At 43.9% G+C, this 26,733-nt stretch overlaps 1 protein-coding gene across 1 annotated transcript in view; it reads right to left on the bottom strand.

Moving 5' to 3' along the window:
- Positions 1–26,733, bottom strand: part of PRUNE2 (prune homolog 2 with BCH domain) — a 284,676-nt gene that overhangs the window by 37,994 nt on the left and 219,949 nt on the right. The window contains exons 6-8 of the mRNA XM_044273863.1: positions 13,671–13,802; positions 13,401–13,487; positions 11,462–11,560 (exon numbers count right to left, since the gene is read on the bottom strand). Coding sequence (XP_044129798.1) covers positions 11,462–11,560; positions 13,401–13,487; positions 13,671–13,802 — 318 coding nt within the window. The remainder of the gene's footprint in view (positions 1–11,461; positions 11,561–13,400; positions 13,488–13,670; positions 13,803–26,733) is intronic.

Raw genomic sequence — 26,733 nt, 5'->3', positions numbered from 1 at the left:
AAGGTCAAAGTTAAGTGGATGGGCTTCTGTGGAGGTCAAAGTTAAGGGGATGTGCTGCTGTGAAGGTCCCATTTTAAAGTGGCGGGTCACTGTGGGGGGGTCAGTGTTAAGGGGTGGGGGACTGTGGAGTTCACTGTTAAAGGGGCGGGGTACTGTAGAGGTCACTGTTATGGGGGATACTGTTGATATCTTTAAAAGACACACAAACATTAAATGGAATAGATTAAATATACCCTTGCGAAGCCGGGTCCATCTGCTAGTTACCTTATAATATTAGCTTTCCTTAATGTCCCTTTCCCCTGCTCCCTTAAAAGACAGTTGCTATGGCTTGTCTGTCATTGGCTAAGAAGACAGGAAGACGGAGGGGTGGTCCTTCACACTGCAAGCCTGCATTAGGCTTCAAAGTGAGGAGACTTGTCTCTCAGTAATCCAATCTGATTGGCTAGCAGGGAGCTGCTGGCTACAGCAAGTGTGTATGGGAAGTGAGGTAAAGCAGTTTTGGCCTCAGAGAACTGGCAGAGGAGCCATCTTGAGAAGGTCCTCATATTGTAAATGTTTAAACAGCCGTACCTAAGGGGAAAAACTCAATAAAAACAGTGGTATGTGAAGAAACTAATGATTGCTTTATGCATAATGCTGCTGCAGCAGTAACATATCCTAAAATTGATTTTTTTGATGAAAACATGACAGTTACCCTGTAATAAAATTTTCCCTTTGTGATGGGACTGCTCCTTTAATGACATTACTCTGCCTAGACCTTAGAACTGAACTTGGCAACAAATTCAAGCATGAATGCCGTAACTGTAATGTCATCAGATAATTTCACCAATTTAATAATTAAATGATAGCTGCAATTAGAACTCTCGAAGAAATTAGCATTTTGCTCTGCAAATTGTTTGGCATAGTTAGTAAAAGTTTGGAACTACCGTAGTTTGGTTTCTCACTCATACTCAGTACAATTAGAGGAAAACATTTTTTGTAGTGATTCTGAATTACATTATTTTTCAATCCATACATAAATCTACATTCAGAATTCTCCTGGGTTTCTGTAATCCAAGAGCAGTATCTTGTGGGACCTCAGATGACATTTACAAAATTGGGCAGAAGATTAGTGATGAGCAGCAGGGGCTATATTCTAATTTGCGATATTTCACAAATATTTTGTAGAATATTCGTCATATATTCACGAATTCGAGATTATTTTATTGAATGTGAAAAATTGGCAATGTAAAAATCGCGAATTTGTAACGCGAAATACAGGTGTGGGTCACTTTGGCTACATTTTTCAAGTTGCTAGAAGTTTCATGAGTTTCTCATGAGACTGGGGAAAATGGTTGGCATGACAGAACATTACAATAGCTTTATATGCAGATAGAGTTAAGTGCTCTAATATATTTGCGATTGCGCTAATTGGCAGTGATTAGAATATTTTTTCGCACTACGTGCAACTTCACATTTTAGCAGGTCTGACTAAAGATTACTGATTGGTGCACTTATTGTTGTGAACTTGACATTGCTTCCTTTTCATTGGCCCACAAGCAAGAAGCAGAGAGGAATCAGGTTTTCAGATTGAAAAAAAAAATGCTGAATATTCGATACAACGAATACATAGCACCATATTCTAAATATTCGCGAATTCTCAAAGTGGCGATATTTGCTATAAAAATTTGCTATTCGAATATTTGCGCTCAGCACTATGGGAGGAGATACGCACAAGTAAAAAATAATGACAAGGAAATTACTGTCATGATGTAACTTCGTGTCTGACAGCAAAGCTCAACCCCTGTCTGTTTCCAAGGGCAACTAGCAGACTTTTGAAAGCAGCTCTGTATCTGCATCAGTGAAAAGTACTAATTATCAAGGAAAAGATTTGAATGATACGTTCCTTCTGGGTCTAGAGAGTTCTGTTAATTTAACTGACATTGTCACACAAGTGTATTGAACTTAAATTACTAGTCCACCTTTAAATATCACATTTAAATTGTTGGAATGGTTCAACTGAGATTGCACTCTGAAATTAGCAACCTTACGACAAACAAGTTAGGATGCAACATAGCCAGGCATTTATTAGGTCCTAGTGGCTTAGCGAGTTTATGGGATCCCAAATTAGCAGTGAGGTGTGGCAATAGCCGGGACAACCTTGACCCTCTCAGAGGAGTCTTAGCTGTATGGTCTAAGATGTCTGCACTTATTCGTCCTTCTCCTTGCTTGTCACCATTTACACCCATATGTTATATCCCGTACTTAGTTATGAAAGGTTTTCAGGACGATTTGGGACTATGGGCGGCATTAGGCACAGGGGCAATAGGAGACATACTGCAACAACGAACGGTCCCTCCCATCCACAGCCTCCAGTCGAGGTTTCCACACATACCATGGTCTCCCCTGCACTATTCACAATTTCGGAAAATATGTAACCAGTACATAGCCTGCACACCTGATCGTCTTGATCCCTCTTGGTATGACAAGATCTTGCTTCAACAAACAAACAAAAAAGGGGCCATTTCTAGGATATACAATAAGATACTAGATAGTGAAGATCTCGCTAGGCCCCTATTTATCTCCCAATGGGAAAAGGATTTGAGTACCACCTTTGACTCTAGCACGGTAGATAGGATCCTATGTCATTCTCACGGGTACTCCAGATGTATCCGGATTCAGGAAAATGCCTATAAGCTGGTTACCAGGTGGTATAACACACCGGTCAAACTTCATGCCATGGACTCCTCCCAGTCAGATAGGTGTTGGAGATGTAAGGAAGCAAAGGGAACTCTATTGCACATATGGTGGGATTGCCCCTTGATTTCCCCGTTCTGGGATATGATTTCTAGACATATTCAAGAGATCAGCCCTTCCTCCTCTCCACTTACCCCCATAGGGGTCCTACTCAATTTGCCTACTGTCAATTTCATATTAACAAAACACTCACTGCTGGCTTCATTAGTCGCAGCGGGGGAAACTTTTAATTCCAATGTACTGGCTCACCAACAGATCACCGGTACTGACTGATTGGATTGATAGAGTGCAAGAGATACGCCAAATGGAGAAACTATCTAGTTGGAGTTCCCTGGCTCATGACAAATATTTGAGGGTTTGGACTCCATGGCTGAAGTGGCAGAAAAGTCAATGCACCACTACCAGTGGAGTAGGTTCTGCCCCTGCGTAGCCAAATTCTACGCTGCTCCTTCTCTGGCTCATGGGTATGGGACTTAGTTCCTTATTTCTTACCTGTGTGGTTTCACATAGGACTAAGGGATCTTGAGACTGATGCTTGAAAATGTATGACTCTCTGCTTTGCCGTGCTTAGTTAGGGGGAAGTGCAACTGTTACAATTCACGGGTTTCCTGGATGATTTAGTAACCACGTTATTTAAGTTGTATCACTCATTTAAAACCTTTATCACTGCTATCTGTGAATTCATACATGTCTTTATGCTGTCTCTATATCAGATCAAGGATGTACTGTTATGTCGTTGTTCTTGAAGTACACAAGTCTTCTTTTATGCAACTGTCATGATGATGAAAGAAAATCTAAATAAAGATTTGTTTAAAAAATAATAATTGTTGGAATGGCAACTACTGTAAGGGATCACTTTCCCAAGCAGGGCAGCGATGGCAGACTCCTCCTCAGACAACAGGGTTAAAGTCCAAATGGTGCTTTAATTTTGGCACTTCAGTAATACAGATGATCACTCAGTTATATCGTCACTGGGTGAGGTGAGGTTCCAGCACCTCAAAACACAAACACAGCAAAATAAACTCCTGCCCATCTGGGCTCTAACTAACACAAAGTTGTCTGTAGCTTACCTATTGAGCGCAGATCACACACGGGAATCAGGCTTTAATAGCCAGCAAGTCAGCCAGCTTCCTAGGCTTTCCAGGCATAACTCCCAAACTGATAGCCTGTGTTGTGCTTTATTTCCCACTAACAATCCCATTTGGACTACACCTCGGGATCCCTCAGGCTAGGGGAAATCATGTCCTGGAAGGGGGGTGGACTGGGAAGATCCTATTACCAAACCTACCTTCCCAGTCCAAATAAAGTCCAGTCCTTGAACTTTAACTACGTTTGCTGAAGTCAGTGCCATCTTTCTGGATTTTACTTACCTCACCCAGTTGAGGAACCTGGGTGGGGCATACACCCCTTCCAGGACTTTACCGTACACTTTACCACACTACATAAAATGTGGTAACTTTATAAATTCATACCATTACTTTGTTACAGAGTTACTGCTATCATAGTCCACTGCAGAAGTCACATGTGCCTGTGTCGGGCCATCATCACTAAAGCAGGTAGTAGAGAAAGGCAGTGGAATGGGTACCCTCAGAACAGAAGTGATGAGGGATAACTGAGATGAGGACAACGTTATTTAAATGTATTACCACAGCGAGCCATTTTAAAGCAACCCAAAGGTTCAAGAAAATAATTAACAAAAACTGAGGAATGAACAGAACAATTACACAGTCTTTTTCAATTTTTTGTTGCAGTTCCCCTAATTCTTGTTCTCCTCTTCTGCCATCCAAGACTGTTCAATGGTAGCTCAAGGTACCTTCTACTTGTGCAGACCTGCTCTTGGATTGGCCAGTACTGTTTACATGAGCAGTGCCAGCTAATCCAAGGGAAGCAGGAAGTAGTATGCATCAAGTAGTTCGAAAGGCAGTGCAACCATCTTGGATGGCTGAAGAGAGGCCAGGGAATTGGCAGATCTGCATCTGAAAAGATGAAAATGAGGCCATCATGTTAGTGTTCTATTTGTTCCCCAGTTAATGTGATTTTTTTTTCTTGAACCAAAGGGCCACTTTAAATATATTTTTCCCTAGCAAACCCTTTTAATGCACAGTTATTCTGTATTTAAACTTTCAATAATGTCCAAAGGTGATGTGGTAAAGTATATGGTAATGTCCCAGATTCCTCAACTGCATAAGGTAAGTAAAATCCAGGAAGATGGCGCTGGCTCCAGCAAACGTAGTTGCTGGAGCTATTTTTTGTTAAAGTTCAAGGGCTGGATTTTATTTGGACTGGGAAGGTAGGTTTGGAAGTGAGACCTCCCCAGTCCACCCCCATTCCAGGGCATGTTTTCCCCTAGCGTGAGGTATCCCCAGGTGTAGTCCAGCTGGCTGGGATCATTAGGGGGAAATAAAAGCACACCCCAGGCTGTCAGTCAGAAGGAGGTATGCCTGGAAAAAGCCTAGGAAGCTGGCTGCCTTGCTGGCTAGGGAAGCCTCCGAGTGTGACCTGCGCTCAATAGGTGAGCTAGAAACGAATTTGTATTAGCTAGAGCCCAGATGGTCAGGAGTTTATTTTGTTTGGTTTATGTTTTGGTGATGCTGGAACCTCATCTTACCCAGTGAGTTATAACTGGGTTCACCTGTAATTGCCAAAGTGCCATAAAATAAAGCATTGTTTGGACTTTAATCGTGTTGTCTGCAAGGGAATCTGTCATTGCCGCCTTGCTTGAGACAGCAATCCCTTACAATTGGTGAAGAATGAGTGCAACAGCAAGTTGCTGAGGGCAACAGCGTGACAAGTTGGTGCTTTGTGTCCTGGGTTAACGCTGGAGTTACTATGCAAAGCTCAAAAAAAAGACCATGGAGGAAATCATGAAGCTGTTTTTGCAGGCCAACCTTGAGGATAAAAAAAAGGCATGAAGAGGCCTTACATGCACAACGGAAGGCTCAGGTGGAGACCCAGGCCCAGCAGCAGGAAAACAATTGTTTGCTGTTGGAGCAGATTGCTGCATTGAGAGAGACTGTTGTAGCTCCAGCCCGACTGGAGGTAAGCCCCCCAGAGGCTTTTCATGTGAGGAGGGCTGTGCAGCGGGCCTTGTAAAAGCTGACGCCTGATGATTACATTGAGGCCTACCTCACCGTGTTTGAGAGTGGCAGAGAGTAAGAGACTGCCAGTAGCAGAGTGGGCAGAGGTCTTTGCACCCTTTCTACTATGCCTACTATGACCTAAGAGAGCAGGATGTCCGGGACTATGCCAAATAAAAAATGGAGGTCCTTGCTCGCTTGGGCGTTACACTGGCAGTTTGTGCCCGGTGGAGCTACACCATGGACATGCCTGCCCGATCTCAGATGTATGACCTTATCCACCTCGTCTGCAAGTGGCTGAAACCTGAGTACTCTACACCAGCCCAGATCATGGAGAAAGTGGTGGTGGATTATTATTTCAGAGCCCTCCCTGCGGAGCTACAACTGTGGGTCAGACATCGAGACCCCAAAACTGCTGACCAGCTCGTCAACCTGGTGGAAAGATTCCTGGCGACTGAGGACTACCTCTGAGATGTCGCTGCCGCACCAACACCTCTCCGGAGTATCAGACCCATGTCATCTGTGGGTAAGAGAGTTCAGGCTGTTGGGGGTGTGTGGAAGGGTGCAAGAAGGAGCAAGGCTCTAGAGGTTGGGTGTAGGCATAAGACTGAGTCCCACGGGCAGTCTGTTCCCGGAGAGGTCTTTCCAACGAGGAGACTGGGGATGCTCCAGTGCTGGAGGTGCCATGACTGGGGACACATTGCTGCCCATTGCCCTCTTACCTCAGAGCCTATGGAGTCTGAGGCTAGCCAGAGACAGTCGCTGTATGCGGTGCCAGTTTGTGCTGCCTCCCCAGGACTAGAGACCGCAGACATGTACTATTGTGGTAAATGACTGCTTCGTCAGGGCTCTTTTGGACTCCGTTAGTCTAGTCACCTTAGTGCATGCCACATTCGTGGCTGGGAACTATGTCCAAGATAAAAGCATAAATGTGCTGTGCATTCACAAGGATGCCAAGTCTTACCCGGTGGCTCAGGTTAAGTTGGTGACCCTCGCTGGAACTGTGACATATGAAGTTGGGGTGGTCAAAAGACATATGCATGATGTGATATTGGGCCAGGACTTCCCATTGTTTTGCAAGTTATGGGAGAATAAAAACTCTTCTGCAACCAGTGAAGAACTCCTGCAGAATCTGTGCATTCCCCTTTAAATGGTCATTTCAGTGAACTGCCTATTGAAATCCATTGTTCAAATGAAATGCATAGTGAAAATGTAGGCTTATGTGAAATGCATGATGATGATGATGACACTTTTCCGATGCAAGTGTTAGCTGGGGACAAAGCTTCCTCATCTGGGCAAAATGTGTTGGACTTAGAAGTGTCTCGGGGTAACTTCGGTACTGAGCAATGGAGAAACCCCACTCTTGTGAATGCTCGAGGAAACGTTACCGTGTTAGATGGTGTACCGCAGGAACAAGAAGCTGACCAGAAATTTTCACACTTTGCCATGAATGGAAATCTAGTGTATCGGGTTACCAAATGCAACACTGAAATTGTGGAGCAGCTTTTGGTACCAAAACACTACCGACTTATGGTACTAGACCTAGCACATAACCACGTACTTGGGGGTCATTTGGGGACTAGCAAAACACAGGAGAGGGTACTACAAAGGTTTTACTAGCCTGGAGTGTATGAGGGAGTAAAATCATACTGCGAGTCGTGCCCCACCTGTCAGATAAGTGCCCCAGCATCACACTTCCATAGTCCCTTGGTACCTCTTCCAGTCATTGAGGTACCATTCGAAAGAATTGCTATGGATTTGTTGGGTCCCATTGTCAAGTCAACTAGGGGACACCAATACATTTTGGTCGTATTGGACTATGCCACTCGGTACCCAAAGCAGTTCCCCTACGAAATATGGCGTCCACAAATATTGCCAGGGAATTATTTCACACGTTTTCCTGCACAGGGATACCTAAGGAGATTCTTACTGACCAGGGTACACCATTTATGTCTAAGCAGGGACGGTTTTAGACAAAATGTGGCCCTTTGCAAAATCAAAAGTGGGGCCCCAAACAGGGGCTTACATAAAAATCATGGGGCCCCATAGAAAAACTCAGTATTGGGCCCCTCCCTCCCCACACTAATATAAAGTACAATTTAAGTTTTATATATGTGTATATATATATATATATATATATATATATATATATATACATATACACAGTACTGTCCATAATTATTCATACCTCTGGAAAAATTTTACTTAAAGTTACTTTTATTCAACTAGCAAGTAATATTTTTATGGGAAATGACATAGGTGTCTCCCAAAAGATAATAAGACAATGTACAAGAGGCATTATTGTGGGAAAAAAAAAAAAACATTTCTCAGCTTTTATTTACATTTGAGCAAAAAATACAAGATGTTCCGCACTGTGGAAAATCTCAGAGGACGTGGTCGGAAGCCAAAAGGGACACCTGTGCTGGGCAGAAGAATAGTTAGAGAGGTAAAAGAATCCAAGGATCACCACCAAGGCCATCCTGGTGAATCTGGGCTCTGCTGGTGGCAATGTCTCAAGGCAGACAATGCAACAGACACTGCACACTGCTGGGTTCCACTTCTCCAGATAAGGCACACAAAAGCTCGCTTGGCCTTTGCAAAAGCTCATCTGGAAAAAGAAGAAGACGTTTGGTCTTGTGCGTTATGGTCAGATGAAACAAAAATGTAATTGTTTGGTCACAATGATGTTTTCTTCATTTGGCGTAAAAAAGAAGAAGCCTTCAACCCAAAGAACACCATCCCCACTGTCAAACATGGTGGTGGGAACCTAATGCTTTGGGGTTGTTTTTCAGCCAATGGACCAGGGAACCTGTGCCAATATTGACTGGTATTTGGAACTAGCTTAACTTAAGGCCTCAGTTCCAGCTAAAGAAAAACAGCCCCAAAGCATGATGCTGCCACCACCATGCTTCACTGTGGGTATGGTGTTCTTTTGGTGATGTGCAGTGTTGTTTTTGCGCCAAACATATCTTTTGGAATTATGGCAAAAAAGTTCAACCTTGGTTTCATCAGACCATACAACCTTTTCCCACATGCTTTTGGGAGACTTCAGATGTGTTTTTGCAGAATGTAGCCTGGCTTGGATGTTTTTCTTCGTAAGAAAAGGCTTTCGTCTTGCCACTTTACCCCATAGCCCAGACATATGAAGAATACGGAAGATTGTTGTCACATGTACCACACAGCCAGTACTTGCCAGATATTCCTGCAGCTCCTTTAATGTTGCTGACCAGTTTTCTTCTCGTATTTACATAAATTTGGAGGGACGTTCAGTTCTTGGTAATGTCACTGTTGTGCCATATTTTCTCCACTTGATGATGACTGTCTTCACTGTGTTCCATGGTATATCTAATGCCTTGGAAATTATTTTGTACCCTTCTCCTGACTGATACCTTTTAACAATGAGATCCCTCTGATGTTTTGGAAGGTCTCTGTGGACCATGCCTTTTGCTGTGGGATGCGACTATGAAAATTTCCGGAAAGACCAACTAGAGCAGCTGAACTTTATTTGGGGTTAATCAGAGGCACTTTAAATGATAGCAGGTGTATGCTGACTCCTATTTAACATGATTTTGAATGTGATTGCTTAATTCTGAACACAGCTACATCCCCAGTTATAAGAGGGTGTGCACACTTATGCAACCACATTATTTTAGTTTATTTTGTTTTCTTCCCTCCACCTAAAAGATTTCAGTTTGTTTGTCAATTGAGTTGTACAGTTTATAGGTCACATTAAAGGTGGAAAAAGTTCTGAAATGATTTATCTTTGTCTCATTTGTCTCATTCATCCATTGCATGTATGTATGTATGTATCTGTTGTTTCTGAGCTGGTAGGTGTAGACTGGTTGTAATGATTTTGTTCCCATACAGTATACATAGAGAGAGGATATTCTTCATCATAGCTGTCTCTCATTCACTTGGGCCCCTTTCGCACGTGCGTGACGGATTAGGTCCGGATGTGTTCAGGGTGCGTTCAGGGAAACTGGCACCATTTTGCAAGCAAGTAGTCAGTTTTGTCTGCGATTGCATTCAGTTGTTCAGTTTTTTCAGCGTGGGTACAATGCGTTTTGATGCGTCTTTCACGCAAGTGATAAAAAAACTGAAGGTTTAGGCTACTTTCACACTAGTGGCACGGACCTCCGGCAGGCTGTTCCGTCAGGTGAACAGCCTGTCGGATTAGTCCTGCTGCTAGTGAACGTGTGCCCCGGACGGCTGCTCCGTCCCCATTGACTATAATAGGGGCAGGGCGGAGGCACGGCAGCGCATGGCGTAGTTTTATTCCGATAGCCTCTCACCGTGCGCTGCTGTGCCTCTGCCGGAACTCCGCCCCCGCCCCCACTATAGTCAATGGGGACGGAGCGCAGTGCGGGGGCACACGTTCACTAGCGGCAGGACGGATTCGACAGACTGTTCACCCGTGTGAAAATATACAGGTGAAACTTGAAAAATTTGAATATTGTGCAAAGTTCATTTATTTCAGTAATGCAACTTAAAAGGTGAAACTAATATATGAGATAGACTCATTACATGCAAAGCGAGATATTTTAAACCTTTATTTGTTATAATTTGGATGATTATGGCTTACAGCTTATGAAAACCCAAAGTCACAATCTCAGGTACCTTTACTCAGGGGGTATGGATTAATTAGCTGACTAGAGTGTGACACTTTGAGCCTAAAATACTGAACCTTTTCACAAAACTCTAATTTTAAGCTGCATTAATGCAATTCCTTTTAATTTGCATTACTGAAATAAATGGACATTTGCACGATATTCAAATTTTTCGAGTTTCACCTGTATATTACAATATATTACAAATGTTCTTAGATTCTTGGTCTTTTACCCACCCAAAAAAGTCAAGTACTATATTCTCCTAAGATTGAAGTATCGTATTTGGAATCATGACTAGTAAATTATACATAATATAAATAACGTGTGGTAAAACTATCATTTTAAAGGGCTTCAGTCACCCCCAAAACTAATTTTTAATTTTTGGGCATATTAAAATCCTTATTGTATGACTATTCCCTATATAGGGCTCTTACCTTGTTCTGTGGCTTTATTTCATAAAAAATCAAGCTTTTAAAATATGCAAATTACCTCACTACCAGCAAGTAGGGCGTCTACTTGCTGGTAGCCGCCGCATCCTCCTTTTAAAAAAACGCCCCCTCCTCCTCCAGTTGATTGACAGGGCCAGCGAGCGCTCTCCTCCTCCAGCTGGCCCTGTCTGGAATTCAAATCCCGCGCCTGCGCCTTATGAGTCTTCATTCAGCGCAGGGGCTCTGACGTCTTCTCTTTCAGGTTTAGAGGTGACATCAACAGCGCAGGCGTACTGAGGGAGTGCTGAGGAAGTGAGCTTCCTTCTGTCAGAGCACCTGCGCTGAATGAAGACACGTAAGGCGCAGGCGTGGGATTTGAATTGCAGACAGGGCCAGCCGGAGGAGGAGAGCGCTCGCTGGCCCTGTCAATCAACTGGAGAAGGGAGCGTTTTTTTAAAAGGAGGATACGGCGGCTACCAGCAAGTAGACGCCCCACATGCTGGTAGTGAAGTAATTTGCATATTTTAAAAGTTCGATTTTTATCTATATAGCACCATCATATTCTGCAGCGCTTTACAATCAGATCTATGAAACAGTTGACATGATGACTTACTTGATAATACTTTCTGGAATCTGCACATGTTCCATTGGAATCAACTCCCTGAGCTCAGCTAGACTGGAGACATACTTTATTTTGCTGCTGAACTTGGTGCTGAGAGAAAAAATATATTTAAGTATCGAAATACAGTATTAATCAGTTATTCCTAATGCCACATTTGAGCACATTTATTAATATTGCCTAACATAAACACACTATAAACCTAGAGGAGACAGAAGATGAACCAAATTCATCCCCGTGGTGCATGCAATGTGGTAGATTTGATAGATACTGTATGCTCGATTTTTTAAACCTGGTTGCCTTTAGACCAGTATTTTGCTCCAAGATTGTGGTGCAAATCATTAAAGGGGTTAGACACTCTCTGGCTACTTGTGAGCAATGTGTATATAAGATGATTATGTGGCACTTACTAATATAGCCTTTGTTGAAATTCTGAGCCATTTACTACATTTCATAAGGTATGCCCCCTCGTTAGCCAAATTTGTTGTACTGTCCACAGGGAGGTCCTGTCTATAAAAAGGCTGCTGATGGAGAGTCATGTGACCAGGCAAATTACCTCCATTCAAATATACTGCACCTGCCATCTGCACTTGCACTGCTGGAAATTTAGTGAAGGTGCAGTGTTTGAATGGAGAAGACTGAATGATCTGGTCACAGTACCCTCCATCAGCGGCCATTTTATAAACAGGACCTCAATGCAAACAGCACTAAAGATTTGCAAAACAAGGGGGCATACATTATGAAATATAGAAAATGGTGCAGAATTTCAACAAAGACTATATTAGAAGTGCTCTATATACACATTGGTCAACAGTAGCCAGAAAGTGGCCAACCTCTTTAATAACTTTGGCACATTTTAGGACTCCATTTAGTCACTCCCATTTGGAAAGTGACAAGTGAGGCACAAAAAGTATCTACAACATGTAGCAAAATGTGGTGCACAATACTGGCACCATTGTCTTAGTAAATTTGCCCCATTATTTTCATCTAAAGGTTAATGTATTCACAACTAAGCACATGGCATTATCTATAGGACATGTTTAATACGCAGGCTATTTAAAAACATTACTTTACAAAACTTTTATACTTCATTCAGAATTTATACAGGAATCAAAACACATCATAAGGTTTTCCAGATTTGTATAGCACAACGTCTCCCAAATAAAGGATCAGGGGGTTAAAAAATGGAACCCAGGCCTCTGAGAGCAAGATGGTGCTTAGCATTCTCACCAGAATAACTTGCACTTGCTGGGTTTGAATTTGGAACTGACTATAAAGCCTTATTACGCCATTGTTCATAACTATAGAAGAATTTCAAAAGGTCATAAAAATACAATAAATGGGGAAACGCTACCATAATCATCTTACATAGAAATCCGCTTCACCTCAATCTTGATGGTGTCCAGGGTATCCAGTGTAGTGTTGGGGGCACTGCACAAACTAAGCCTGAATTGACCTATTTGGGTATCTGCCCCAAGTTTAATAAAGTCATAAATACATTATTTTTTATTTTTACATTCCAATCAGGTGTGAACTGTATGTAATTTAGGAATGTCTACTACGTTACCTGGTAAATTTCTTTGTGTCACTGCACAAATTAGCATCAAGATTTCTCCACAACCCTTATGGCTATTTGTATCAGAATTTTGCTGAACTAATGTCAAAAAGTATGGAACACGATATCATCAAAAACTGTAAAACACAGTAAACTTTGGCTCCCCCATTACATACTATTATAGCAGATATTGATAGGATATGCTACAAATGGCCCAACAGTTGTCTCTCCCATAGACTTTAATGAAGAATTACAGGGCATGTGTGGCCTTAACTTCTAGTATTGGGGACTGGGAATGCTTGTTCATGAGAATAGTGATAGTATCAACGGATATGATATCGAACAATGGGTGGATCAAGTCAATAGATTCATATTTACCTTATGAAAGGACGTGTCACGGCTAATATAGTTCTGATAAACCAAGATGGATGAACGATAATGAATGACTTTAGGTTCTTCCTTAGCCTGTGATAAGGCATAAAGTAGTTAATGCATGTGTGTTGGCCATCCAAGATTTACATAATTTATTACCATAGAAACATTTTTGTGAAACAGTCATAGCAGCCTGTGCAAACATTACATGACCTGGAGAAGAGCAGCTTGAGCTAATAACACTTTGCAGAGAGCACACAATGTACTGATACTCACCGTCTATCTATCATTTGGTAACACTTCTTCATCCATCCAAGTCCTGGCATCTTTCTTCTTGGCGTGGCTCCATTTAAGTAGACAATCATGTAGTCCTCTGCTACCATGAGTTCCAAAGTGCTTATTACATATCTAGAAAACATTTGGAAACACAGCAAAATACTATATTTTAGTACTGTATATCATAGAGTTGTCTCATGTTCCTTCACTTTCGCATCATCTGATCGTGAGAGCCTTGTTTTTGAAATCCAGGGCAATATAAGCTGTTCAAAAATGTTGACCAACTAAGCAATTCCACATGGTGAAAGCTTCTTTTTGTACGTGGCCCCCCTCTCTATGTAATAGACCACGTTTATGATGTTTATAAACCATATGCCCCCTATTCATTTGGAAAGGTGCAGTCATTGTGAAATAACCTCTTAAACGGACCGAGAAAGAACATTTCACCATGAAATGCAGTCAAATATGCTAGTGGCATGTTATAAAGCAGAGGGAACTAAGCAGATTGATTGACAGCTTTGTAAGAAAAGATGCAGCAAAATTAGCAATTTGTACATTTAATCTCTGCTCCTTTTGAACTTAGGCCTCTTTCACAATCTGCGTTCTTTTCTTCCGGCATAGAGTTCCGTCGTCGGGGCTCTATGCCGGAAGAATCCTGATCAGTTTTATCCTAATGCATCCTGAATGGAGTGAAATCCGTTCAGGATGCATCAGGATGTCTTCAGTTCCGGAACGGAACGTTTTTTGGCCGGAGAAAATACCGCAGCATGCTGCGCTTTTTGCTCCGGCCAAAAATCCTGAAGACTTGCCGCAAGGCCGGATCCGGAATTAATGCCCATTGAAAGGCATTGATCCGCATCCGGCCTTAAGCTAAACGTCGTTTCGGCGCATTGCCGGATCCGACGTTTAGCTTTTTTAGAGTGGTTACCATGGCTGCCGGGACGCTGAAGTCCTGTTTGCCATGGTAAAGTGTAGCGGGGAGCGGGGGAGCAGCATACTTACCATCCATGCGGCTCCCGGGGCGCTCCAGAGTAACGTCAGGGCGCCCCACGCACATGGATGACGTGATCGCATGGCACGTCATCCATGCGCATGGGGCGCTCTGACGTCATTCTGGAGCGCCCCGGGAGCCGCACGGACTGCAAGTATACCGCTCCCCGCTCCTACTATGGCAACCAGGACTTTAATAGCGTCCTGGCTGCCATAGTAACACTGAAAGCATTTTGAAGACGGATCCGTCTTCAAATGCTTTCAGTACACTTGCGTTTTTCCGGATCCGGTGTGTAATACACGCCGGATTCGGACAACGCAAGTGTGAAAGAGGCCTTAGTTGTACACGGTGGCCACCTTATCTGCAATGGATAGCCTTCATTGTGTAAGTATGTATCCATAGATAGTTGGTCAGAAAATGCAGAAATGTAAATGTATAAATTACACATTTTCCCGAATCTCTTCCCACAAAACTATATATCAATCTGTTCAGCTCTTCCCGTCCTATACCATGCTGCCTGCAGACTGCACTGAATTTCGTGATGACAGGTTCTTTTTAAGGGAATACTAAACTGAGTCCATTGCTCCAGAATACAGGTATGATGTGGTTATCCTATGTATGTGACTACCTCTCTGTGACATTCCTATCACTAGGAGGATATTTCACTGAAGCCAAACTTTTTACATTTGACCATATTGAGTACACAGGGCCAGATTTCTAAAGGCATCTTAATAGATGAAATTCTTTTTATTTTATACTACGCTCTGTAAATGAATTGATCCGGCAGAGGTCAGTGTGCAGCGGTTTGTATCCAGTAATGTGGTCGGATGTCTGTGGGTGGTGCACTGCATTGTGGGAGTGCAAAGCATCCTAGGAAAGAGAAGTCTCCAGGACACATCAGCAGAGCTGTCCTATGCATGTCTCCTCAAACTCCACCAACCTTGTAAAAGCATATTTGGCAATATGATTTGGTAATAAGATCTACCTTTGTTTCAGGGATATTGTGTGCTGCAGAGCTGTTCAGCTAGTTGTAATTGGCAGTTGTTGTTACTGTTAGCTAGCAATGCAATCTTATGTACAGACAGCCATTTTACTACGTGCTTCAGAGTTAATGTAATGTTATAGTACATGATATGCTTAATACTTATTCATGTTATTTGTATTCTTGTAGTTTTTCCAAACAATCCTGTTTTACCACTCAATCAATCACATATGTACGACGTGTTGACCAATAAACAAGTTAGACTACAGAACACAGTCCTCTTATTTGGAAGACGGGAATAGTTTATGCTGAATGTCAGACTGCACACTGTGTGAACGTGTATGAAGACAGAACACTAAAATAAGAAGTAAATCGCTACAGCAAGTTGTGCTCTATAGCAACTGATCCTTACTATTTGTTCATTTCACATCTAATCCTCAAATACATGCCTTCCGGCCTCTCATGTCATCTGAGTATGGCAGAATAGAAAGGGCAGCTTTGTGTTTCTCTAAATCCTAACAATGGGTTTTTATAGTGTTTTTCCAGGTGACTGAGCTATTCTGGAAGCAGCATTGTGAATTTCATCTTATATGCAGGTGTAAGGAAGGCTATTTGCATCTAGAATCACATGCGTTTATGACCAGTGCTAGTATACTTGGTGCAAAGGGAGTTGGATTACACTTGGCTCGCTCTATCCTTGTTAATAATTACAGAACATAAGTACATGTACAGTAATTACAAATTTAGCCTTAGTCACACTTGCATATTTAGGTAAGTATTTTGCATCAGGTAAAAAAAAATGTTTTCCATATTTTTTCTATTTTTAGGTTCCACTCCTGGTTTTGGCTTACAATTACTGATGCAAAATTTTCACCTGAAAATGTAAATGTCAATAAAGCCTAATAAGGAGTGTACATTAGGGAAGATTCAAAATTGAATACATTCTTCCTGTTAATTTCTATACAGTCAGTGCACTATATTTGCAAACCATTTTGTTTTTTATACTGCAACAAGCCATTAACAATTGTAATACAGGCTGATCAGTTGCTACATGCCGAAATACAGCGTAATTAACAAATGTATAGCAGTTTGGCAAAATAAAGGTCCACACAAACAACAGAATGTAGACCTGTCCCACCAACCTGTCATCAGTATAACGTATACGCTGAGGACAGTAATTGGCTGTGGCCGTGACGCTAACCTTACTCATATGCTTTGCAGCACTTAATAATCTCAAAATTTAAAGCCACTACTGGACTTGACAATATTCTCACATGACACATAAATTATCAATGGATTAGAGCTGAGAGAATTTCCCAAAATTAGTTTCAGGTCCAATTCGGTCAAATCAGCCGTTAGATCAAAAGTGCCCTATTTGCCCTGAAAAGTCATGTTTAAATAGCACTCCAGATTTATTTTTTTTATGTTTTATTTTACATACAGTATATTGCAAACTCAACACCAGTATACTAGTCGTGTAATTTTCTACACTTTAACTCAATTGCATCCATATATTTTGAACCTTTTCATTATAGGAACCTGGTCATGTGACCTCAAGTCTGACCAGCAGCCCTGGTGGCTCTCTCCTTCCCTCTCCATCCTCATGTTCTTATGTATATAGTATCTAGTTAATGCAATGAAAAGAAAAGGAATACCGTATTCAAGAATGCACCTCCTATTATAAAAATATGAAATGTATTAGAAAGCACAAAAACTCAAGAGATAAAAACATTGTATACTATTGAAATTATGTGTGTGGACTGAATATGTATCCAACACACAACCCTACACACCCCAGTTTCTATATGGAAACATACAAGTACCGCCAGAATGATGCAAAAATGCATGAATGTGACCAAATAAATAAGCCATCAAAAATCGCTAATACTTATCATGGTGTACAAATCAGCAGGCATGGTGTGTAGGGAAATACGCCCCACGTGTATCGCCAGATCAAACTGGCTTCCTCAGGGGTCCATGGGCTAGAGTAAATGTGCAAGGTATATATACATGTTGGTAACTGCATCCCTGGATTTAATAGAGGCCGTCATGGCACCAAAAATTGTAAAAGGCAGAGTGGACCCAGCATGCATGTGGAACCTGCACTCCCTGAATTTTATGGCACATAACAGGTAGGATTTAGTGTTAGGTTCCCGTCTGATAGAGATCGCCTTGACGTTTGGCAGACGGGTCCAAATAATTTAGTACAAAATGTATTTGCCAAGAATCTCAAATTTGCTAAATAAGTGTAGCATTAGCACCAGAATATTTTCTATAATTATGGCATTATTGTACTTTATTTGTGTTTGCAGAGTGCTGTTGCATTATCCTTTTTTTTCCTGTGCAAAGTATATATACATACACAATTAATTGCAAATAAGCATGACCTGTACAGAGAATAAACGTGCCGGAAGCAAGGAGAAGGATTCATTGTGGTTCCCGGTGCATAACCCATGCCAGATCATAATGGCGCCGCAAAGTGTATTCCGGCATCTCCGATGGTGAAATGGGCACACGCAAGAAGGCGCATGACCGGAAGTGAGTAAGCGATATGTTCCAAAGACCGTAAACACATCATACCGATAGAAATTAATGGATGCCGGATACAAACTATGCGTGTCATCATGCATGCCAGACAAGAGTAATGGGAAGAGCAAGTTAAACTAAAATATTTTTTGTATAAAGTAATAAAAATATATAAATAAATGCAAATTGGGCACCACCATCCAAAACACAAAAAAAGTATATATAAATAAATCATGAAAAAGATCACATGTTATAGAAAATCGTAATAATACAGATCAAAGATATACTTTAAAAAGCACCACCATACATATGTGCATATATATATATATATATATATATATATTTATATTTATTTAATAATGTGAAAAAATAATGACATTGCATGATTCATCATGATAAGGATTTATTACGACAGACCAAATTAAGATTGGGTGATCTGGAGACTAAACTTGTGTTGTGTGATAAGGACAAAGTGGATATGTTTTATGTGAAACTGAAGAAAACTTTGGAAAATTATGATAAGGAAATTATGGTGGGCAAGAAATCCAAATTCCATCGGGATAAATTGGATTTTCACAGGAAACACGCCTATAACCACTTCACGACCGCCCATTAACTATAAACGTCCTTGGGCTGGTCGTTTATCTCTGAGTGGACGTTCTGGAACGTCCATTCAGAGATGGCAGCTGCATGCTAATCATCCAGCTGCCGAACAGGGTGCCCGCTGTCAGTGACAGCAGAGCAACCCAGAGAGAAGGCAGGGACAGTTCTCATGTGTCCCTGCCTTCTAGATTGCTGTATACACAGCCCTCTGTGATGCCAGAATATGACGTCATTCCTGCCCCGGCATACTAAACGGTGCGCTGGAGGACTGAGGAGCAGCACCACACTGGACCCCAGGGAGGTGAGTGTTTAAGTGTTTGACTGAGTGAGTGTCTGCCTGTGTATTTATGTCAGTGAGTGAGTGAGTGTATGTATATCTGTCTTTCTGTCAGTAAACGTATGTGTGTCTGTCATTGAGTGTCTGTGTGTGTATGTCAGTGAGTGTGGATGTCTGTTGGTCAGTAATTGTCTGTGTGTTTGTCAGTAAGTATGTGTATGTTTGTCAGTGAGTATATGTGTGTGTTTGTCTGCCAGTGAGTGAGTGTCTCAGTAAGTGTGTGTCTGTCAGTGAGTGTATGCGTGTCTGTCAGTGAGTTTCTGTGAACGTCATTCAGTGAGTGTCTGAGTGCGTGTCTGTCTGTCAGTGAGTGTATGTGTGTCTGTCAGTGAGTGTATGTGTGTCTGTCAGTGAGTTTCTGTGTACGTCATTCAGTGAGTGTCTGAGTGCGTGTCTGTCTGTCAGTATGTGTGTGTGTGTGTCTGTCAGTGAGTGAGTGACATGAGGGGGCGGCAAAATGGATCTTTGCCTAGGGCGGAAAAGAATCCTTTCACCGGCCCTGCGTCTTCCACAGACCTAGATCAGCCCTGCACTGAGGCTGTACATCCACTCTGGGGGGTGTATTTACCCTGTAACTGGGGCTACTATGTCAGCCCCAGTTACAGGAGAAATCAATAGTGAAAAAAAAAAAGTGAAGTTAAATGTCCCCCAGAGGTCTTGTATGACCTTATGGGGGATGCAAAGTGTAAAAAAAAAAAAGGTTTCACATGTAGAAAATAATATATATAAATATCTAAATAAATATTTATATTTGTGGTAGGAGCTAATCGAGGAACAGAGTAGGCATGCCTATGTACTGCCCTTAACCAACTGGCTGGAGTGTGCCCGGTGCCAGTGACGAGGTAAGGCCTAGATAAGTGGGCCACCCAGGAGGAGTGAATGAAAAAGGGGATGGGAGGGAGGGGCAAAGAACGGGCGCCCTCCTGCTTGTACCAGGGGGTTTAAATAGGGTAAGTCGCTCCACCCACAATTACAGGCTGCACGCAGCCTTAACTATTTGTGGTAGGAGCTAATCGAGGAACAGAGTAGGCATGCCTATGTACTGCCCTTAACCAACTGGCTGGAGTGTGCCCGGTGCCAGTGACAAGGTAAGGCCTAGATAAGTGGGCAAATAGAACCGGCCCGGAGTAGGGTGCAATGTATTTATTGGAGCATCATGGAACCCATAAAGCCAAAAAAACGAAAGGCTCCGGCAATCTCAAATCGCGGATTGGGAATGTACCTTGCGTATCAGGACGACCGCTAACGACCCACCTTGCGGATGACGTGTGCTGGTACCTGATGGCTGGATGCTGTGGAAGCGGCCCCTACGCGAGAGGAGTGCCCGGATACCGTGCTAGGGTTGAACCCCAACCCTGCCGCCAGGGTGCGGATATTGGAGACAAACTGGGCCGAAGAAGGGGGGCCTACCGTTAATCGGGAGCAACGGGTCGTCTAACGCGGGAGACTGGAGTGAGGCCAGAAGCTCTTGGAGCGCCTTGACGGGACACCAACAGTTGGCCGTAGGGAAGAACTCTACCTCGGTGGGAGGACCAGCCTGATTGGACTTGGTGGCTGGGATGGACAGTATGAAATGGACCGCTCGGTTGATCGCTCGGTTGACCGTGCCGCAGGTGAACTCCCCGGGTCTAAGAACCCATAGAACCCTTGGTACATGGCTGCTTTGGTGATGATGCTTGCTGAGAAAAGGGAGACCGTCTAGGGCTACGGACAATCTGCGGAAAAGCTCGCCTGACACTGGTTGCCTACGCACCTGGACCGCCGCGCTAACCCTGAGGGTGGCTTTGATGGCCTGATACGAAAAATGGATTTGGCAGAGGGGTCGCCGAGCATCTGATGGTGTTGAATGCCGGCCAAATACAGCTTGATGGTGTTAAATGACAGGTGGCGGTGCGTGTGGCAATGGGCTATACAGCCATGAAAAACGTGACCTCGTCCACCTCCCCCCGAGGATGGGTGTTTTTTTTTGTTTTTTTTTTGGAGACTGAGGAGCCGGGAAGTGAAAGACCTGCACTGGGCATGATCGTAAATGCACAGTTGAGGAACCCTAACAGGGACTGGAGCTCCCACTTGGACAGGACCCTGGAAGAAGCTCCGGATGAAACGGCGGCCTGGATCTTAGCCAGCTGGGCGGCCGCCATGGGGGCCTCAAGCCTGGCGAAAAGCTGGAGCAACTAGCCTAGCCCGAGGGGACGCCCTGAGGTCCCTTGATGATCAGGAATCAGGGTGCAGACTGCCCAGGTGAGATTGAGCAAAACCATGACGTAGCAATGAACAGGCAAATGCCGCTTGAGTGGGAGCAGAGTACAATACCTGATGTAACAACAATTGTCGAGATAATGGATGACCATGTCCAAACACCCGTGATGAACCCGGATCCAATGCAATCAGGGATTCAAACATGCGGAACCCGAACCGGGTAAACAGGAACCACTGGATACTGCTGGAAAACCCTGAGCGTTTCAAATATATCGGATCCTGAGTGATTCAGGCAAATGTGTACCACCAGTGGGAAAAGACCTGAGCGATTCAGGCAACTGCGTACAACCTGTGGGACAAAAGACCTGAGCGATTCAGGCAAATGCGAACAACCTGTGGGAAAAAGAGCTGAGTGATTCAGGCAAATGCGAACACCTGCGGGAAAAAGACCTGAGCGAATCAGGCAAATGCGAACAACCTGTGGGAAAAAAGACCTGAGCGATTCAGGGAAATGCATGAACCTGAGCGATCCAGGAAACACGTAAACCTGCGCGACTCCAGGAAATTAGACCTGGGTGAATGGGTATAAACCTGAATTTTGGGCTAATCCGGGAAATACATGAAACCTGAGAATCAGAAGGAAACAGGAACGAACATGGTATAGAAAGGATCGCAACCTAACCGAATCAACGGACAGCGCTGCCAACTCTCCGGCGATACTGAAGACTTAGGAATGGAGGCTTGTGATGAACGAAGGAAGGCTCTGAGCTGCGGAGAAGCGTCACGCCGCCACTCTTCTGGAACTTACGTGAACCCGGCACCGTGGAGTGACCGAGCATGGAGGAGCCCTGCGACACAATTGAGGATGGATCGAAATTCCGGTGGCCTGAGGCCCTGCTCCCATGAAAAATAAGCTTGCGTTGGCACGAGACCCGGAGAGAGGTGTGATCTGGTGGCACTGGAAAGAGGCGACGGAGAACCAGGATGCAGCCTGGGCGCCATGGCCAACTGCTGGGTGACCCTGGACAGCCAGAATAAGAGCCCGAAGTTGCGCCGCATGCAACAAACCTGCGGAAAACAGGAATCCGGACACGAGTCGGGTAACCAGGAACCAGCCGTACACTGCTGAACAAACCCCCGAGCGTTACAGGCTGATGCATGGAACCCGCGTAATTCGGGCGATACACTGAATCCTGAGCGGTTCAGGCAACATGGAATCCTAAGCAAAGCAGGCAATTACATACACCTTCATAAGGAGGACGGACACCTGGGTGGGTCGGGCAGTACCTTGAACCTGGTTGGACCTGGCCACTACCTACCCACTGGGAGACCAGGGAAAAACAGAAGCCTGGGTGAATCAGGCCAACCTGACCTGAGTGAATCAGGGGAATACATAACCAGACTGTTCAGGAAAATATGCAACCTTGGAAACAACCAACCTGGAAGAGGTAGGAAAAACAAAACTCGAATCAGGGAGAACATGGCACCTGAGTGATTCAGGGAATACATGACACCTGAGCGAATCAGGGAACACACAAGACCCGAGCGATTCAGGGAACACACAAGACCTGAGCGATTCAGGGAACACACAAGACCTGAGCGATTCAGGGAACACACAAGACCTGAGCGATTCAGGGAACACACAAGACCTGAGCAATTCAGGAAACACACAAGACCTGAGCGATTCAGGGAACACACAATACCTGAGCGATTCAGGGAACACACAAGACCTGAGCGATGCAGGGAACACACAAGACCTGAGCGATGCAGGGAACACACAAGACCTGAGCGATTCAGGGAACATTACCCCTAAGTGACTAAGGGGAGGCATAACACCAGAGCAATTCAGGGGACCTGACCCCTGAGTCACTTAGGGAAGACATGACACATGCAATTTTTGGGAACATGACACCTGTGCATTGAAGAAAACATAACCCTGAGCGATTCAGGGAAGACATGACACATGCGATTTTGGGAACATGACACCTGTGATTTGGAGAAAAACACGACGCTTGAGCGAATCAGGGAAGACAAACCTGAATGATTCAGGGAAGACATGACACCTGCGATTCCGGGAACATGACACCTGCGATTTGGGGAAAAACATGATACCTGCGATTCCGGGAACATGACATATGCGATTTGAGGAAACATGACACCTGAGCGATTCAGGGAAACAAAACCTGAGTGATTCTGGGAAGACATGACCTGCGATTCCGGGAACATGACACCTGTGACTCGGGGAAAAACATGAAACCTGAAGACATAACACTTGAGTGGTTTAGGGGAGACATAACACATGAGCGATCAGGGGAGACATAACACATGAGCGATCAGGGGAGCCATACTACCTGAGCGATCAGGGGAGCCATACTACCTGAGCGATTCAGGGAAGACATACTACCTGAGCGATTCAGGGAAGACATTACACCTGAGCGATTCAGGGAAGACATTACACCTGAGCGGTTCAGGGAAGACATTACACCTGAGCGGTTCAGGGAAGACATTACACCTGAGCGGTTCAGGGAAGACATTACACCTGAGCGGTTCAGGGAAGACATTACACCTGAGCGGTTCAGGGAAGACATTACACCTGAGCGGTTCAGGGAAGACATTACACCTGAGCGGTTCAGGGAAGACATTACACCTGAGCGGTTCAGGGAAGACATTACACCTGAGCGGTTCAGGGAAGACATTACACCTGAGCGGTTCAGGGAAGACATTACACCTGAGCGGTTCAGGGAAGACATTACACCTGAGCGGTTCAGGGAAGACATTACACCTGAGCGGTTCAGGGAAGACATTACACCTGAGCGACTTTAGGGAAGACATTACACCTGAGCGACTTTAGGGAAGACATTACCCTAAGCAATTCAGGGAACATATGACACCCGGTGGTTACAGGGACGACATAACATCAGAGCGGATCGGGGAACAAGTGACACCTGAGCGGTATCAGGAATGACATCACACCTGAGCGATTCAGGGAAGACGGGACCCCTGGGCAATTTTAGGGCAGCCGTAATCCTGAGAGGTTCAGGGAACACCTGGCCCCTGAATTCAAGGAATACCACAGCCCCCAGCCCCCAGGGGGTGAAGATTTATAAACGTAATAGCGTGATTGGCATAGGAGCCCAGGGTGACCGGGGCCTGCACCTGGCAGTAAATCACAATTTTCCTTTTCTCAGCAGTCTGGGGGTTAAGGGCAGCAGGCCAACAGCCAGGCAGCCAGCGACTCGCCCGCACGGAGAAGCGGCGCCCACTGCAGACAGGGCGGCTGTGCTGCTAGTCCTGCCGCCCGGGACCCCCGCACTGGGTAAGACATTCAGGAAAAAGGCATGACTGCCACAGTGCCAACCTTTCCTAGCAGCCACAACAACCCAAACTGGTCAACAGATGACTTAACCACAGTGCCGCATCTAAACTTCCTAACCTTGGTTGGCTTGCAGGCGTCTGCAAGGTCTTGCAGTATAGAGCCTACAACAACAGCCCCATCATTCACACCTGCGGCGCCGTCCCCGCCCGCCCCCCTTTTTTTCCAGGCCGCGCCGCACCAACTTACGGCGCATGCACCGGAGGTGCCCGGTACCTGGAGGGGGGAGGCGACTGGGCGATGCATGCTCCGGAAGCCGGCGTGAGGCAGGGGGCCTGACGTGAAGCTACCGGCCGAGCTGTGAATCGGTGTAACACGAGGTGTCGGTGGCAGGCGCGTCCGCCCGGGCCGCAGAGCGGTGATACTCTGCTAGGCTGCAGGGAGAGAAGCGGGGGTGCGTCCGCACTGCCAACAGGGCTCGGCTACCCAGCCGGGACCAACTTACCGGAGGCGCCGTGATCTGGATTCCACGAGGACGCTAAACCGGAAGTGACGTCACAGCATGTATCGAAACCGGAAGTGACGTTACGGACGGGCGGAACTGCAAAGAACGGGCGCCCTCCTGCTTGTACCAGGGGGTTTAAATAGGGTAAGTCGCTCCACCCACAATTACAGGCTGCACGCAGCCTTAACTATATATATCACATGATCCACCCCGTCTGATAAACACCAAAAAAACTGTGTAAAAAATGCACCATTTTTGTCACCTTACATCACAAAAAGTGCAACACCAAGTGATCAAAAAGGCATATGTCCCACATAATGGTACCAGTAAAACCGTCACCTCATCCCACAAAAAATGAGCCCCTACATAAGAAAATCGCAAAAAAAAAAAACTACATCTCTCAGAACATTGAGACATTAAAAGATCATTTTTTTGTGAAATAAATAAAAAAGTATACATATTAGGTATCACCGTGTCCTAACAACCAGCTCTATAAAAATATCACCTGACCTAACCCCTCAGGTAAACAATGTAAAAAATAAAAATAAAAACAATGGCAAAAAAGCCATTTTTTGTCACCTTACATCACAAAAATTGCAACACCAAGCGATCAAAAAGGTGTATGCCCCCCAAAATAGTACCAATCAAACAGTCACCTCATACCGCAAAAAATTAGACCCTACTTAAGACAATCGGTCAAAAAATATAAAAAACTATGACTCTGAGACAATAGAGACACTAAAATATGTTTTTTTTTGCTTAAAAAATGCTATTATTCTGTTAAACTGAAATACAAATAAAAAAGTAGACATATTAGGTATTGCCGCATCTGTAACAACCTGCTCTATAAAAATATCACATGATCTAACCCCTCAGATGAACACCGTGAAAAAAATAAAATAAAAACAGTGCCAAAAAAAGCAATTGTCCCCCAACATCACATAAAGTGCAACACCAAGAAATCAAAAATGTGTATTCCCCCCAACATACTACAAGTCAAGCCGTAAGCTCATCCCGCAAAAAATGAGATCCTAACTAAGACAGTCTTTCAAAAAATAAATAAGATATGGATCTCAGATTATGGAGACACTAAAACATCATTTTTTGGTTTCAAAAATGCTATTATTGTGTAAAACTTAAATAAATAAAAAAGTATACATATTAGGTATTGCCACGTCCATTACGATCTGCTCTATAACAATGTCACATGACCTAACCCCTCAGCTGAACGCTGTAAAAATAAACAAAAACTGTGCAAAATCAACCAATTTTGTCACCTTGCCCCATAAAGTGTAATAATTAATGATCAAAAAATCATATGTACCCAAAAATGGTACCAATAAAAACGTCAACTCTTCCTGCAAAAAAAATAGCCCCTGCACAAGACGATCGGCAGAAAAATAAAAAAATATATATGGCGTTCAGTTAATGGAGACACAAAAACAATTTTTTTTCTAAAATGCTTTATTATGTAAAACTGAAACAAAGTAGACATATTTGATATCATTGCGTCCGTAACAACCTGCTCTATATAAATAGCGCACATGATCTACCCTGTCAGATAAATGTTGTAAAAATAAAAACACTGCCAAAACAGCCATTTTTTC

The sequence above is a fragment of the Bufo gargarizans genome, chromosome 1 (assembly GCF_014858855.1).
Source record: "Bufo gargarizans isolate SCDJY-AF-19 chromosome 1, ASM1485885v1, whole genome shotgun sequence".
NCBI lineage: Eukaryota > Metazoa > Chordata > Amphibia > Anura > Bufonidae > Bufo > Bufo gargarizans.
The sequence above is the reverse complement of the archived record's forward strand: the minus strand, read 5'-3'. Positions and strand labels throughout refer to the sequence as shown.